Source organism: Typopeltis vanoorti, chromosome 21, assembly GCF_054136105.1.
Source record: "Typopeltis vanoorti isolate ZY-2024b chromosome 21, IOZ_Tvanoo_1.0, whole genome shotgun sequence".
Classification (NCBI taxonomy): Eukaryota; Metazoa; Arthropoda; class Arachnida; order Uropygi; family Thelyphonidae; genus Typopeltis; species Typopeltis vanoorti.
This window is the reverse complement of record NC_143569.1, coordinates 63,126,556-63,141,276: the sequence shown is the minus strand read 5'-3', so window position 1 is coordinate 63,141,276 and position 14,721 is coordinate 63,126,556. Positions and strand designations below refer to the sequence as shown.

Below are 14,721 nucleotides of genomic sequence, written 5' to 3'. Positions count from 1 at the left end.
CAACACAGTTGACATTTTCAATGATTCTGCCTATTTTCATTGTCTTTGTCTTTTTATTGCTGACCTTCATACCATATCTATTACAACAGTTATTCAATTTAGTCAGAGAATCTTGCAGATTTGTAGCGGATTTATTTAGAAGTATAACATCATCCGCATAAAGCAAAGAGCTGACATTAACATCTCCAATTTTGATATCAGGTTTAATATCACTTTCCTTCATAATGTGATCCATATAGATAATGAATAACAGAGGGGATAATGTACATCCTTGTCTCACACCAGATTTAACATTAAACCATCTTCCTGTACTTCCTTCAATTCTAACTGCTGACTTATAACTCAAATAAAGACTAAGTATTGCTTGATATAATGCCCCATTGACACCATATAACTGTAGCGTATTGAATAGCTTCTCTCTTGGCACCTTGTCATATACCTTTTCCAAATCGACAAAACTTAATACAGATATTTGTTATATTCCCATGATTTCTCCACTATTTGTCGTAAAGTGAAGAGCTGATCCCGACAGCCTCTATTTGGCCTGAATCCAGCTTGTTCTTCACCAAGCTTTTCTTCCACAATTCTTCTCAACCGTTTCTCAAGTATACTTGCATATATCTTACCAGGAACACTCAATAGGGATATACCTCTTTAATTCTCACATTCAGCTTTATTTCCCTTTTTATATATGGGTACTATGAGAGCTCTACTCCAATCACCTGGAATTTGTCCTTCTGTCCAGGCATTCTGAACTATGCAGTGCAGCCACTGTAAGACTTTTATACCACCATACTTCAGCATTTCTGGTCGAATATCATCTACTCCTGCTGCCTTTCACATTTCAAGCCTTTGATGGCTTTTTCTACTTCAAGTATGGATATGTATTCCTGACTGCATGCCTGGTCAGTGTTTTTTTTTTATCACTGTGCTGTCGTCACTGCTTGTTTCATTTAGCAAATTTTCAAAGTAATTACTCCATACTTCAAGGATATCTTTTTCTTCTGTTTTCATTTCACCTTTATCATCTCTAACTCCTTTTACAGCACTCTTTCCTCTATTCTTAAGCTTCTTCAACAACCTCCGGAATATTTTGCCACCTTTTTGATATTTATTTTCTATTTTCTTGCCAAAGTCCTCCCATGACTTATGTTTAGCTAGTTTTACACAGTGTTTAGCTTTCTTACATTTGTCTCTGTATTCTCTAAGAGCATATGCTGACTTATTTGCCAGGAACTTTTGATATGCTTTCTTCTTTTTCTTCACTGCTTCTTTAACTTCCTGTGTCCACCATGGAGTTTTAATTTTTCTATCCTTGCAGACAACTTCACCACATGTTCTTCTAGCTGAATCAATCAGGGTTTTCTTCAAGGCTTGCCACTGAATCTCCAAGGTTTGGTTTCTGTTCTCAAACTCTTTCATTTTCCCTTCAATAATCTTTATGTATTTTAGTCTACAGTTCAAATCTGAGAGTTGCTCAACTTTTATTCGCTTTAAAACTTTCTTACATGTCATTCTTTTCAATATGAAATTCAATTTTATCCTGCTCAAGACTAAATAGTGATCACTTCCAATTTCAAATCCTCTGTACAGTCTGGTGTCCTGCACCAGGGAGAAAACATCACTATCAACAATAACATAGTCAATGAGACTTTTCTTATTCCTTGCCTTTTCTCTCCATGTGAATTTGTGCACATTTTTATGTTGGAACATGGTATTCCAACATAAAAATGTCCATGTCCTGAGCAGAAATCCAACAGGTATTTGCCATTATTATTAGCTTTGCTCTTTTCTCCAAATTTTCCCAAAACATTTTGTATGCCTGACAATCACTTCCTACTCTGCTATTTAGATCCCCAACAAGGACTAACTTTTCCTTTTTCATTGTGTCAGTAGCTTTCTCTAGAGCCTCAAAAAATTCCTCCACTTCTACCTTAGTAGAACCTTCTGTGGGACCATAATCACAAATAAGTCTCATTTTCCAGTTCCCCATTCTGATATTTGCCCAAATCACTCTACTTTACACTGCCTGCCATTCAAGAAGATGAGGCTCGTATTTTGTGTTGAATACTATTTCTCTCTTATTCCATACAAATTTGTTCAGTTCATTTTCTACCATACTGGCTTTGTTGATTCTGTTGTCTATTTCCATATTTAATTTACCATCTTCACTAAAAATCGTGCCCAAGTAGCTGAAATGTTTTACTTGTTCTATAGGTTCTCCATTCACAATGCAGTTGATATTTACAATTTTCTGCCTATTTTCATTGTCTTTATCATATTATTGCTGATTTTCATAACAAATTTATCAGGGAATGTTGCAGACTTGTACTGAGTTTATTTAAAAGTATAGCATCATGTGCATAAAGTAAAGATCCGATATTAACATCTCCAATTTTGATATCAGGTTTAATACTGCTTTCCTTCATAACGTGATCCATATAGATAATGAATAACATTAATGTACATCCTTGTCTGACACCCAATTTAACATTAAACCATCTTCCTGCACTTCTTTCAACTCAATTTACTGACTTACAACTCAAATAAAGACTAGGTATTGCTTGTTATAATGTCTCACTGATACCATATAACTGTTGAATTTTGAATAGCTTTTCTCTTGGCACCCTGTCATGCTTTTTCCAGATCGACAAAACTTAAATACAGATGTTTGTTATATTCCCACGATTTGCCAACTATTTGTCGTAAAGTGAAAAGCTGATCCTGACAGCCTCTATTTTCCCTGAATCCAGCTTGTTCTTCACCAATCTTCTCTTCTACAATCCTTTTCAACTGTTTCTCAAGTATACTTGCATAAATTTTACCAATAACACTCAGTAAGGAAATATCTCTGTAATTCTCACATTGTATTATTCCCCCCCCCCCCCTTTTTTTTTTTGTATATGAGTACTATGAGCTCTATTCTAATCATCTGGAATTCATCCGTGTGTCCAGGCCTTCTGAACTATGCAGTACAGCCACTGCAAGACTTTTATACCACCATACTTCAGCATTTCTGGTCAAATGTCATCTATTCCTGTTGCCTTTCCACATTTCAGGCTTTTGATGCCTTTTTCTATTTCACGTATGTATATGTATTCCTGATTGCATGCCTGTCAAGTGTTTTTTACCACTTGCTGTCATCACTGCTTGTTTCATTTAGCAAATTTTCGAAGTAATTACTCCATACATCAAGGATATCTTTTTCTCCTGTTTTCATTTCACCCTTATCATCTCTAATTCCTTTTACAGCACTCTTTCCTCCATTTCTGAGCTTTTTCAACAGCTTCCAGAATATTTTGTCACCTTCTTGATATTTATTTTCTATATTCTTGCCAAAGTCTTACCATGACTTTTGTATAGCTAGTTTTACAGGGTGTTTAGCTTTCTTACATTTGTCTCTGTATTCTCTTAGAGCACAAGCTGACTTATTTGCCAGGAACTTTTGATAGGCTTTCTTCTTTTTCTTCACTGCCTCTTTAATTTCCTGTGTCCTCCATGGAGTTCTGATTTTTCTATCCTTGCAGACACTTTACCACATACCTCTCTGTCTGAATCAATCAATGTTTTCTTCAGGGCTTGCCACTCATCTCCAAGGTTTGCTTCTTGTTCTCAAACTCTTTTATTTTTTTTTGAATAATGTTTGTGTATTTAAGTCTACACACATCTTAAAGCTGCTCTATGGGTGCTTAAGGGCCAAAGCTGTATAACTGAGAGGAGACATCCACATTGCCTTTAAAGGAATGTGGAGAACTGACCAATTCTTCTGACTTAATGTCCAATCCTCACCTTCTTGTGGTACAAGAAGGTGAGGATTGGACTGTTAGGTATCTACCTGGATAGTAAAATGAATGAGGCTGGGCTGGCAATTTGGGATTTAGCCAAACAAATTTTATTCTTATTGACTTAAACCACAAATAAAAAAATGAGAGATATATTCTAAAATACCTGTAACATAAGGGGAGTGAGATTCTGTGTGTCATCCCTTCTAACAGAGATCAGAGAAAAATGTTTGAAAGTTTTCTCTATTATTTTGAGCAGCAACTTTTGAAAAAACTGTTTGATTGTAGAAATTTCTTTCTGAAATAGTTCACATGAGGAACAGATGACATGAGCTCTTGAAAGAAAGCATTTCATAATACCATACTTGTATAAAACATGGTGAGCAAAAGTGTAATGGACATACCGACCTGAGAAGGAAGGTTTGCGATAGATGTTGATAAGGAACCACTAATTCCCTTTTTTGTAAGCAGATCTAGGGAGAAAAACATCCTATTTGATTTAAGTTCCATAGTGAGTTTGATTCTGTTATGAAGGTTATTGGCTTTTTTTGTAAGAAGACCTACTTGTTGATGCGATTTATTCCAAACAGCAAAAACACCATTCATACAGTGAAGCCATAGGGAAAGTTTTGGATTCTGAGTAGAAGTTGCAAGGATAGGAGAAATTGGAGAGTCCACAGCAGTTATCCATTCAATTCAAGAAAGATTTTCATCATCATCATCATCAAATTCCTGCCATGTACCCTCAAGGGGTGTACAGGATATGACAGTACTACATGAAAAAATTACATCATTACTAACTTCTATCTACAATTTTCCTCCAAATCAGTCTGTTACTTGTCAAGACTCCAACATTATCAGATCTTATATTTCTATCGTCTAAGGCACTTTGTACCGTATCAATCCACCTATATCTTGGTCTTCCTCTGGGTCGTTTTCCTGCAAACCTGGCAGAGAACACTTGTTTTGCTAATCTTTCCTCTCCCATTTTATTTAAGTGACCATACCATCTGAGATTAGCTCTGCTAACGCATTCCTGGATGCTGACAATGTCAAGTTCTTTCCTAATATCCTCATTTTTAATATGATATTGCCATTGATGCCATCTGTTCACACCTCTAATCTTTCTCAGGACTCTCATATCTGCGGTCTCTAGTCTTTGGTCAAGTGTTTTACTTCTGACCCAGCTCTCAGATCCAAAAGTTAAAATTGGTTTGAACACAGTCTTGTATACAGCTAATTTAGTGTTCCGACTAATTTCTTTCTTATTCCATATGAATTTATTCAATTGACTTCCCACGATACCAGCTTTGCTGATTCTGTTGTCTATTTCTATATTTAGTTTACCATCTTCACTAAAAATTGTGCCTAAGTAGCTGAAATGTTTTACTTGTTCCACAGGTTCTCCATTCACAACACAGTTGACATTTTCAATGATTCTGCCTATTTTCATTGTCTTTGTCTTTTTATTGCTGACCTTCATACCATATCTATTACAACAGCTATTCAATTTAGTCAGAGAATCTTGCAGACTTGTATTGGATTTATTTAGAAGTATAACATCATCTGCATAAAGCAAAGAGCTGACATTAACATCTCCAATTTTGATATCAGGTTTAATACCACATTCCTTCATAATGTGATCCATATAGATAATGAATAACAGAGGGGATAATGTACATCCTTGTCTCACACCAGATTTAACATTAAACCATCTTCCTGTACTTCCTTCAATTCTAACTGCTGACTCACAACTCAAATAAAGACTAAGTATTGCTTGATATAATGCCCCATTGACACCATATAACTGCAGCGTATTGAATAGCTTCTCTCTTGGCACTTTGTCATATGCCTTTTCCAAATCGACAAAACTTAAATACAGATTTTTGTTACATTCCCATGCTTTCTCGACTATTTGTCGTAAAGTGAAGATCTGATCCTGACAGCCTCTATTTGGCCTGAATCCAGCTTGTTCTTCACCAAGCTTTTCTTCCACAATTCTTCTCAACCGTTTCTCAAGTATACTTGCATAGATCTTGCCAGGAACACTCAGTAGGGAAATACCTCTGTAATTCTCACATTCAGTTTTATTTCCCTTTTTATATATGGGTACTATGAGAGCTCTACTCCAATCATCGGGAATTCGTCCCTCTGTCCAGGCTTTCTGAACTATGCAGTGCAGCCACTGTAAGACTCTTATACCACCATACTTCAGCATTTCTGGTCGAATATCATCTACTCCTGCTGCCTTTCCAAATTTCAAGCCTTTGATGGCTTTTTCTACTTCAAGTATGGATATGTATTTCTGACTGCATGCCTGGTCAGTGTTTTTTATCACTGTGCTGTCATCACTGCTTGTTTCATTTAGCAGTTTTTCAAAGTAATTACTCCATACTTCAAGGATATCTTTTTCTCCTGTTTTCATTTCACCTTTATCATCTCTAATTCCTTTTACAGCACACTTTCCTCCATTCTTAAGCTTCTTCAACAACCTCCGGAATATTTTGCCACCTTTTTGATATTTATTTTCTATTTTCTTGCCAAAGTCCTCCCATGACTTTTGTTTAGCTAGTTTTACACACTGCTTAGCTTTCTTACATTTGTCTCTGTATTCTGTAAGAGTAAAAGCTGACTTATTTGCCAGGAACTTTTGATATGCTTTCTTCTTTTCCTTCACTGCCTCTTTAACTTCCTGTGTCCACCAGGGAGTTCTGATTTTTTTATCTTTGCATACAACCTCACCACATGCCTCTCTGGCAGAATCAATCAATGTTTCCTTCAGAGTTTGCCACTGAATCTCCAAGGTTTGATTCCTGTTCTCAAACTCTTTCATTTTCTTTTCAATAATATTTCTGTATTTTAGTCTACAGTTTACATCTGAGAGCTGCTCAACTTTTATTCGCTTTAAAACTTTCTTACATGTTATTCTTTTCAATATGAAATTCAATTTTATCCTGCTCAAGACTAAATAGTGATCACTTCCAATTTCAAATCCTCTGTACACTCTGGTGTCCTGCACCAGGGAGAAAACATCACTATCAACAATAACATAGTCAATGAGACTTTTCTTATTCCTAGCCTCTTCTCTCCATGTGAATTTGTGCACATTTTTATGTTGGAACATGGTGTTAGTAATAACCAGTCCATGTCCTGAGCAGAAATCCAACAGATATTTGCCATTATTATTAGCTTTGCTCTTTTCTCCAAATTTTCCCAAAATATTTTTGTATGTCTCACAATCATTTCCTACTCTACTATTTAGATCCCCAACAAGGACCAACTTTTCCTTTTTCATTGTGTCAGATGCTTTTTCTAAAGCCTCAAAAAATTCCTCCACTTCTACCTTAGTAGAACCTTCTGTGGGACCATAGGCACAAATAAGTCTCATTGTCCAGTTCCCCATTCTCATATTTGCCCACATTACTCTACTTGAGACTGACTGCCATTCAAGAAGATTAGCCTCGTATTTTGTGTTGAATACTATGGCTACTCCTTCTTTTCCTTGATTGTTATTGCCTGAATATAACATTTTGTATTTATTGCTCAGAAAGATCTCACCAGTTTTGGTCTTTTTTGTTTCAGTCACCCCTATTATGTCGATCTGGTACTTATCTAATTCCTCAGCTAGCTCCATTTCTTTGCCATTCAGGCTTCTTACGTTGATAGTACCGATCTTTAACTCTGGTGATGTTGAGTTGGGGTTTGTTTTCAGATTTGTTCCAGTAGCTGACTTTTCGCTGTTCGCCGTGGTTCCCTGGCGAAAACAACGGGGGCCTTGTTTAACAGGGCGACGCCCCAGCCGGCATGAAATTTTGTCATGTTGTACCATCATTTTTTATTTTGGTTTAACCAATAAGAATACAATTTGGTCGGCTAAATCCCAAATTGCCAGCCCATCCTCGTTCGTTCAGTATCAAAGTAGATACCCAACAGGGTGCACCACGAGAAGGTGAGGATTGGACATTAGGTCAGAAGCCCTGGTCGGTTCTCCGCATTCCTTTAAAGGCTTTGTGGAGGTCTCCTCTCAGTTATATAGCTTTGACCCTTAAGCACCCCGAAAGATTTTCATTCCAGCTAAAATATCCAGAATTCATAAAAAGTTTTAAAAGATCCAGAATTTTGATGATAAAAGTTGTACACACACACCCTAGAATTTTGATGATAAAAATTCTAGGGTGTGTGTGTACAACTAGGTAAAAAGTAAAGCTATGTTGAAACTTTCTAGCAAATCTGTGTAATCACATTTCACATCTTTGATTTTTGATACAAAGTTGATGGTACTTTTAATATGAAAAGGAATGGACAGTTAAAGAAGAGGATATTAGAAAGAATCTCAAAATTTTGTATGTGGGACTGCTTATACAATCTGTGATGGGACAAAGGATATCCTGGTTTAAGCAACTTTAGGAAATCCATAAATTCTAGGTGGCCTTGTATGACAGCTTATAATTTTTTGAATTGTATCAAGGTCAAATAAAAATGGCTGGATCTCTGCCAATTTATGCAGAAGTCTTTTAATCTCATAGTAAAATGTTCATTTTCTGCTTACATTCGGAAGTCTGGTATAACTGTAATATTGCCTTTGTCGGATCAGGTAATAGATGGTTATCTTTTTGAAAAGTTTTAGATTATGAATAATTTTAGCAACTTCAAAATGTAATTTATTTTTGTCGTCATACAACAGATGAGAAATATTTCATTCAATGTTATACATAAAATCCAAACAAGGAAATCATTTCAGAACATTTGTGGCTTCTAGCTAGAACACTAAATTCATCTTCCATTAGTGGGAGTTCAGCAAGATTAACTATCCACTTACTGTGAGGAAGCATGCCAGAATTAGGACAACGCTGTTGAAGGTTACTCAATTTATTGTTAAGATGTAGATTTTGATATGTAGAGTATGTTTATGCAGAGCAGAATTTCCAGGTTGTTTCGAGATATTAAGAATCAAATTACAAATCTTTGCTAAAGGAATTAGAGAGGTCCAACTCTAAATTTGAAACAGCTAGAATTGTGAGAAAGTTCGGTCTTGGAATGCCTTAATTGGTTGTACACAAGAGAATGACCCAATTTTGAGATAAATTTGATGTACTCCTGGAGATCTAACAGATTGATTCTTTGTTCCTGGCAAAAGTGGTGATAAGATTCACATTTCTGCATATTTTTTAGAAAATAAATTCTTGCCATGTTGCAGATACAATTTCCTAAGCTTCTTGATCTTCTTAGCATCCTTGTGAAGGATTCTAATTATAATCCTTCACAGGGTTTAACCTCCCTATCATATCCAGATTTAGCTGGACGTCTACAGATATCATAGCCGGTTGGGGTGTTAATATTGAATCACTTATACTTTTTTACACTTCTTAATCCATACTGGTCTTAAGCTATTATTAATCTAATATATTTATATACACTTCTGAATCCATAGCGGTCTTAAGCTAATATAATCTAATACATGATTAGACTAATATATTATTAATCTAATATATTAGTCTAATCATGTAACATTCACTTCTAGAAGTAATCCTAGCCTCCTTATAGTTTGAATCGGATTAAATCACAGTTCCACCTAAACCAATGGCGAGTTGCACCAACTGCTCACATACGATTCTAGTACTTGACTTAAAAGTCAGATTTTTTTGACTAGAGCCAAAAAACTTATTCCTACAGCCCATCAATATTCTGGTCAGCTTTGATATTATGACTTTATTCAACCAAGTTCCTTCTCATTGGCTAAAACTCTCATTATCACAAGACTTTCCTCCTAACATAAAAAATATTTTTGAATTCTTGAACATGTCAGATGGAAAAATAAAATCTACAAGCAGATAGAAGGCATAGCTGTGCAAAGTCTCAATCTCCTATTCTGCTAAAGTGCTACTCAAAATATCTAGAAAACTGTTTTCTTCAATCCACTTATTCTGGACTATGCTGACAACAATTTTGCAATCTAGCCAACATCTAGAAAATTTTCTTTTTCTCTTCTTAGGACAAATCAATAGTCTATACCCCCATATCAAGTCTCTCATGGGAAAAAGATGGAAAATTCCTTTTGTAGATGTTCTTTCCCTTTCTCCTTCAGAAATGCTATCCAATTCAGTATAATGCAAACTTACCTTCTGCAGATGTAATATAATTGCACATCATCGAAAGGAAATAAATAAAGTAAGCCATGTAAAATGAACTGAAAACAGCTACTTCATTTATTTCCTTTCCTTTATATGCTGCAGGAACTGAGCACCATTGAAATAATCATGCCATTAAATGAGTTCAATCCCGGCTCTCAGAAAATTAAATGTGTCATAGACACCATCCAAGTCATGTAATTACAATGACGAATACAGTGTAGCAATTCTTCTCTACATTTCTGATATCTCTGAATCATGAATATCCTGAGAAAGAATAATCTTATTCCCATCAACAAACTCTATGCCTTCTTGGCATCCAAAGATAAACTTTTGTAGTTCTCTTCCAGACATTTACCAAAAATGAATCATTCTACTGAGAAGAGACTTCAAAGACACCAGTACTACATCTTCTACCAGAAATTTCATGTCTGATTCTGCTCAGCACAGGATCCTTTAGTCAAAGGCATGCCTAATCTATACATCATTTTAGATATAACATTTATTCAATGAAAGCCCTGAAGTCTTGGTCTACTGACTTAATGTTAATCAAAATGACAGTGTATCCTTATCAAAACTTTGGGAGATTCTGATTCTCAGCAAATGTATATAATATTTTTTTAATTTTATTTCTCTTTTTAATATTACATCATTAGTTATGTCACATGGTCTGTGCCATAAACAAGAAAGCCACTGTTTAATATTCTGCTATTTTTTTTTTTTTTTAATTTGCAAAATAAATTTGCACAAAAACGCAATATTGTGTTTTTGAGTATTGTGTCATTCATTCCTTATTTCACAAATAGCTTAAAAAATGCACATGCCTGAGAACACAGTGTACTGTGGGATACAATGAGCAGCTTGATTCAAAGTTCATGTTTCTACACACAGGTGGTCTAATCCTAAAGATACATGGATAAAATAAGGATGAAAACAAGAATATAATTTTTCATCAAGAACTAATTTCCTTCAGCATTATTAGCGTTCATTAATAAAAACTTGATTAGGGATGATAACATAAAAATATAAAATATCAATTTCCAAACAGGATATACTGAGATTTATTTTAAGATCTTAATCCTTACTATTCAAAGGGTGAAAGCAAGAATATAATTTCTTCTCAAACTAAATCCCTTCAGCACCAGCATTCATCAATAAAAACTTGATTAGGGATGATAATAAGGACTGAGATCTTAAAATAAATTTCAATACATTCTGTTTGGAAATTGATATTTTATATTTCAGTATTTTTTATTTTTTTAAACAAGCATGAAAAATATATCTTCATTTGCTTGAAGATATATTTTAAGTAAGGAATGGCTGCAAAACAAAGAAGTTGCTCTAAAATGTTAGTTTAAGTTTCAATATAAAAAAGTATAAAACATCAGTCTTAGATATAAATAAATACATTAATATGTTTATTCTAGTTATATCATTCATATGACTAGAATAAAAGGAAATACTACTGAATTCTGCATATGAAATACTAAAAAATGGAACTTTCTCAGAACATTATTTTTTCTCTATATAAGAAAGAAAGATAATATGGACTAATGTTCAGTTTACTCACCTATCTACAACTTCTCCTCTTCTTTCTCTCATTACCATATCTAATAATGTATCACGTAGATGATCCCTAATGCATCCATGTCTTACTACTTGATCACGAAATATAATAAGTCCCAAATTATATACATTATCCACATTATTTTGCTGTACATATACTCGATCCTTAAAAAAAGGAGAGAATAAAGTTACTAAAAAGCATTCTCCCTATAAAATAAATATTAATTTTTGTGAAATGTTTGTGTAAGTTATTTAGATAATCATTTCAAACCAGGAATGAAACATTTCCAAAAATGAGATTTCATAATGTCAGTGCTCTTTTCATTGGCGCACTTTACTAATGATGGATTACCCGCTATGATTATTCCAAAGCATGAAAAACATATATATATATATTTTAATTCAGCACATGCCAAATTTTTAATTTGACAGTCCTTTATACATTATCCATTACTGTGGTATTTGCTAAATATAGATTCTCTGCATTAAAGTTTTATTCTGAAATTCTTGACATGATATAATCCCATTCCTGGGAGATTAAGCAGTTTAACTTTAAAACTCATTAATAAATACAATGCATTTACAATATTAATAATCAGTAGATCCATGGATCATCAAGCAGCCCCGTGGTCAGCATATGTTGTTATTACTTATAATAAAATGATAAAAAAATGTTTAATATTATAATTAAAATATTAAACAAGACTAAAACAGCCACTTCTAAATCAAAATACTTATTCTGTTGGTAAAGTGAATAATATAAGTAAAGTGGATATTAGATCCAGCCTTATTTCAAAGCCGAAAGTAGAAACTATGAAAGTTTCATAAAAATAAGTTGACCAGAGCTTAAGGGAATAAACTCACCGGCATTCACGAGTTGCCTTAGCACGGACTACTTAGACAATTGGAGAAATGTCGGGAATGTTGCATTTTCACCCCAAAATGCATAACCCAACACTTTGCAACACTGAAATGAGATCCATCTCATTTGTCCATACTGTCAATCTATTTCAATCATCCTGCAAAATTTTAACATCTACTGATTATTGCTCTACACAATTTTGTATCACTGACAAACAAATGAATAGTTTATCTCGCATATCCTATATCATTCATATGTACAAATTAAATAGTAGTGATTCAAAAACAAAGCCCTGTGGCCTGCCACTAGTCACAGGCCTTATACTGAACTCTACCCCTAAATAAACTACTGTCTGGTATCTCTCCATCAATCACTCTCTTATCCACTTTAACTTTATATCCATCCCCAAATGCTGCAATTTATTGAATAGAATTCCATGCAGGCTCACCTTTTAATAATACTGTGATACTATGGTTTTGTGAAAGGTAGGTTACTGAGACATAACTTACCTTTCACAAAACCATACTGTCCCCCATACAACTCATTTCTGAGGAAATCACAACATATACTGAATGTTAATTGCAATAACTTTAATTAATACTTCAGATATTTTGAAAAAGTTAAATTGCCATAATCAGGGAACACAGAACAATGATATGTGCACACTGGCACTGACAATGGTTACATGAGCAGCCAAGGTTGGGCAGCTTAGAGTTCTAAATGGCATCCCTGGGTAGTCTTGGCCATTGGGCTGAAGATCAGAGGATTCATGCTTCCCAAATCTGAGACAGTTTCATGTAACCAGATTTGTTGAGGTTCGGGTAGTTTAAGACAGAAGTAGATTTAAGGAGTAGTCTCATATTTATATTTGCTGCAATGGAAGAGAGTGGTCTTCTTCCAGAATATCCTGTAACAAGCATCCAGAGCATAGCCAGCAAGTCATGAGTGGCTGTAGTGGTGGAAATTGATGCAGTCCACATGTACAGAAATCTTGATATTGGCTGTTCTGCGTGTCTGGCCATAGTAGGACAGTTTGCAGCTACAAGGAACCTGGTAAACACCTGACAGGTGTAGGTAATGAAATAGCAATTTAGCTGGTCTTTGATGAGGGTACCAATTTTTTGTGGTCTGTAAATGATTGTAAAGTTTTTTTTTTTTTGGATGTGCCCCAGATATATGGAATGGTGTTAGATTTTGTGTAGTCTCTTCTGGAGGGGAGGGGAGAGGGGGGAGTTGCAGTTACTAATGAATACACTCTGAACTTGACAATGTGGTCAAGTTCAGTAGTTAGGGCACTGCGATTAAAACTGAATTTTGTCCTGTTATACACAAGTTTTATAATCCCATACTGTTGGTGTGTGTGTGTGGGGGGAGAACTGCTGGTAAATGTATCTACCAAAATATGAGTTTTCTGTAAATGGAAAAGACCAGAGATCCATGGCTGGAGCGTAATCAGTGTCCAGAAAGGGTAGACTCTTGTTTTTTTCTTTTTCTAAGATAGGGTTCGATCCTGGAGTGTTGATTATTTAGATGTGTTAAGAAAATGTCAAGTGTATCCAGGCCATGTGGCCAAATGGAGAACATCTATATAGCATAACTAAACAGCGAGTTTGTGTGGCTTTCTCTTCGAAGGTCTCCATGAAGTAGTTGGCCAGGAATGGACAAAGTGGGCTCAACCATGGCTGTCCCCTTTATCTGTTTGTAGATTTCTCTTGCCAAATGAAATAGCAAGAGTTCATGGTGAACTGAAACAGGACTGAGATATCAGGAGGTGGCTTGGATAAGGTCAAAGGTATCTTTAAGTAGGACATTAGTAAATAGAGAAGAGCATCAAAACTGACCATTATGTCAGTGTGTTGAAGTGTGAAGTTTTCTATAGTGGCTGATCTGATCTGTGTATTAGTGGGATCATGGTATAAAGGCTGGCAGACAGAGCAATCTCTAAGCAGGGAAGCAAGCTTACATGTGTAATCTTTTCGCTTTAAAACTATAGTAGCATTTCTCTTATCAGCTTTTGTAATTTCTATTCTATTGTTGTTTATTTCCAGTAGAGTTAAGCATTCCTTTCTCTTTTCTGACAGCCCACAAAGTGGACTGAGTATGTGTGTGAGTGAAGAAGTGTTGCTATTATATTGTGAGAGCACTTTAGTCAAATGTTTGGATAATTTGCATGTGGGCGAATCAATGCTATCCACAATGGGACATAATGATACATTTTGTTTATGGATTTTTGGTAACCCATATATCTGGGGGGATCTAGAGTTGTACAGTTTTAGTTTATGGGTGACCATTTTAAGGAGCCTGTGAAGTGTTCTGATCTGTGTATTAGTGAGATCATGGTATAAAGCAGGGGTGGGGAACCTTTTTAGTATCAAAGGTGAAA

General features: G+C 35.1%; 1 protein-coding gene across 1 annotated transcript in view; it reads right to left on the bottom strand.

Moving 5' to 3' along the window:
• Positions 1 to 14,721, bottom strand: part of Cul3 (cullin 3) — a 480,205-nt gene that overhangs the window by 365,634 nt on the left and 99,850 nt on the right. The window contains exon 4 of the mRNA XM_090411507.1: positions 11,481 to 11,641. Coding sequence (XP_090267633.1) covers positions 11,481 to 11,641 — 161 coding nt within the window. The remainder of the gene's footprint in view (positions 1 to 11,480; positions 11,642 to 14,721) is intronic.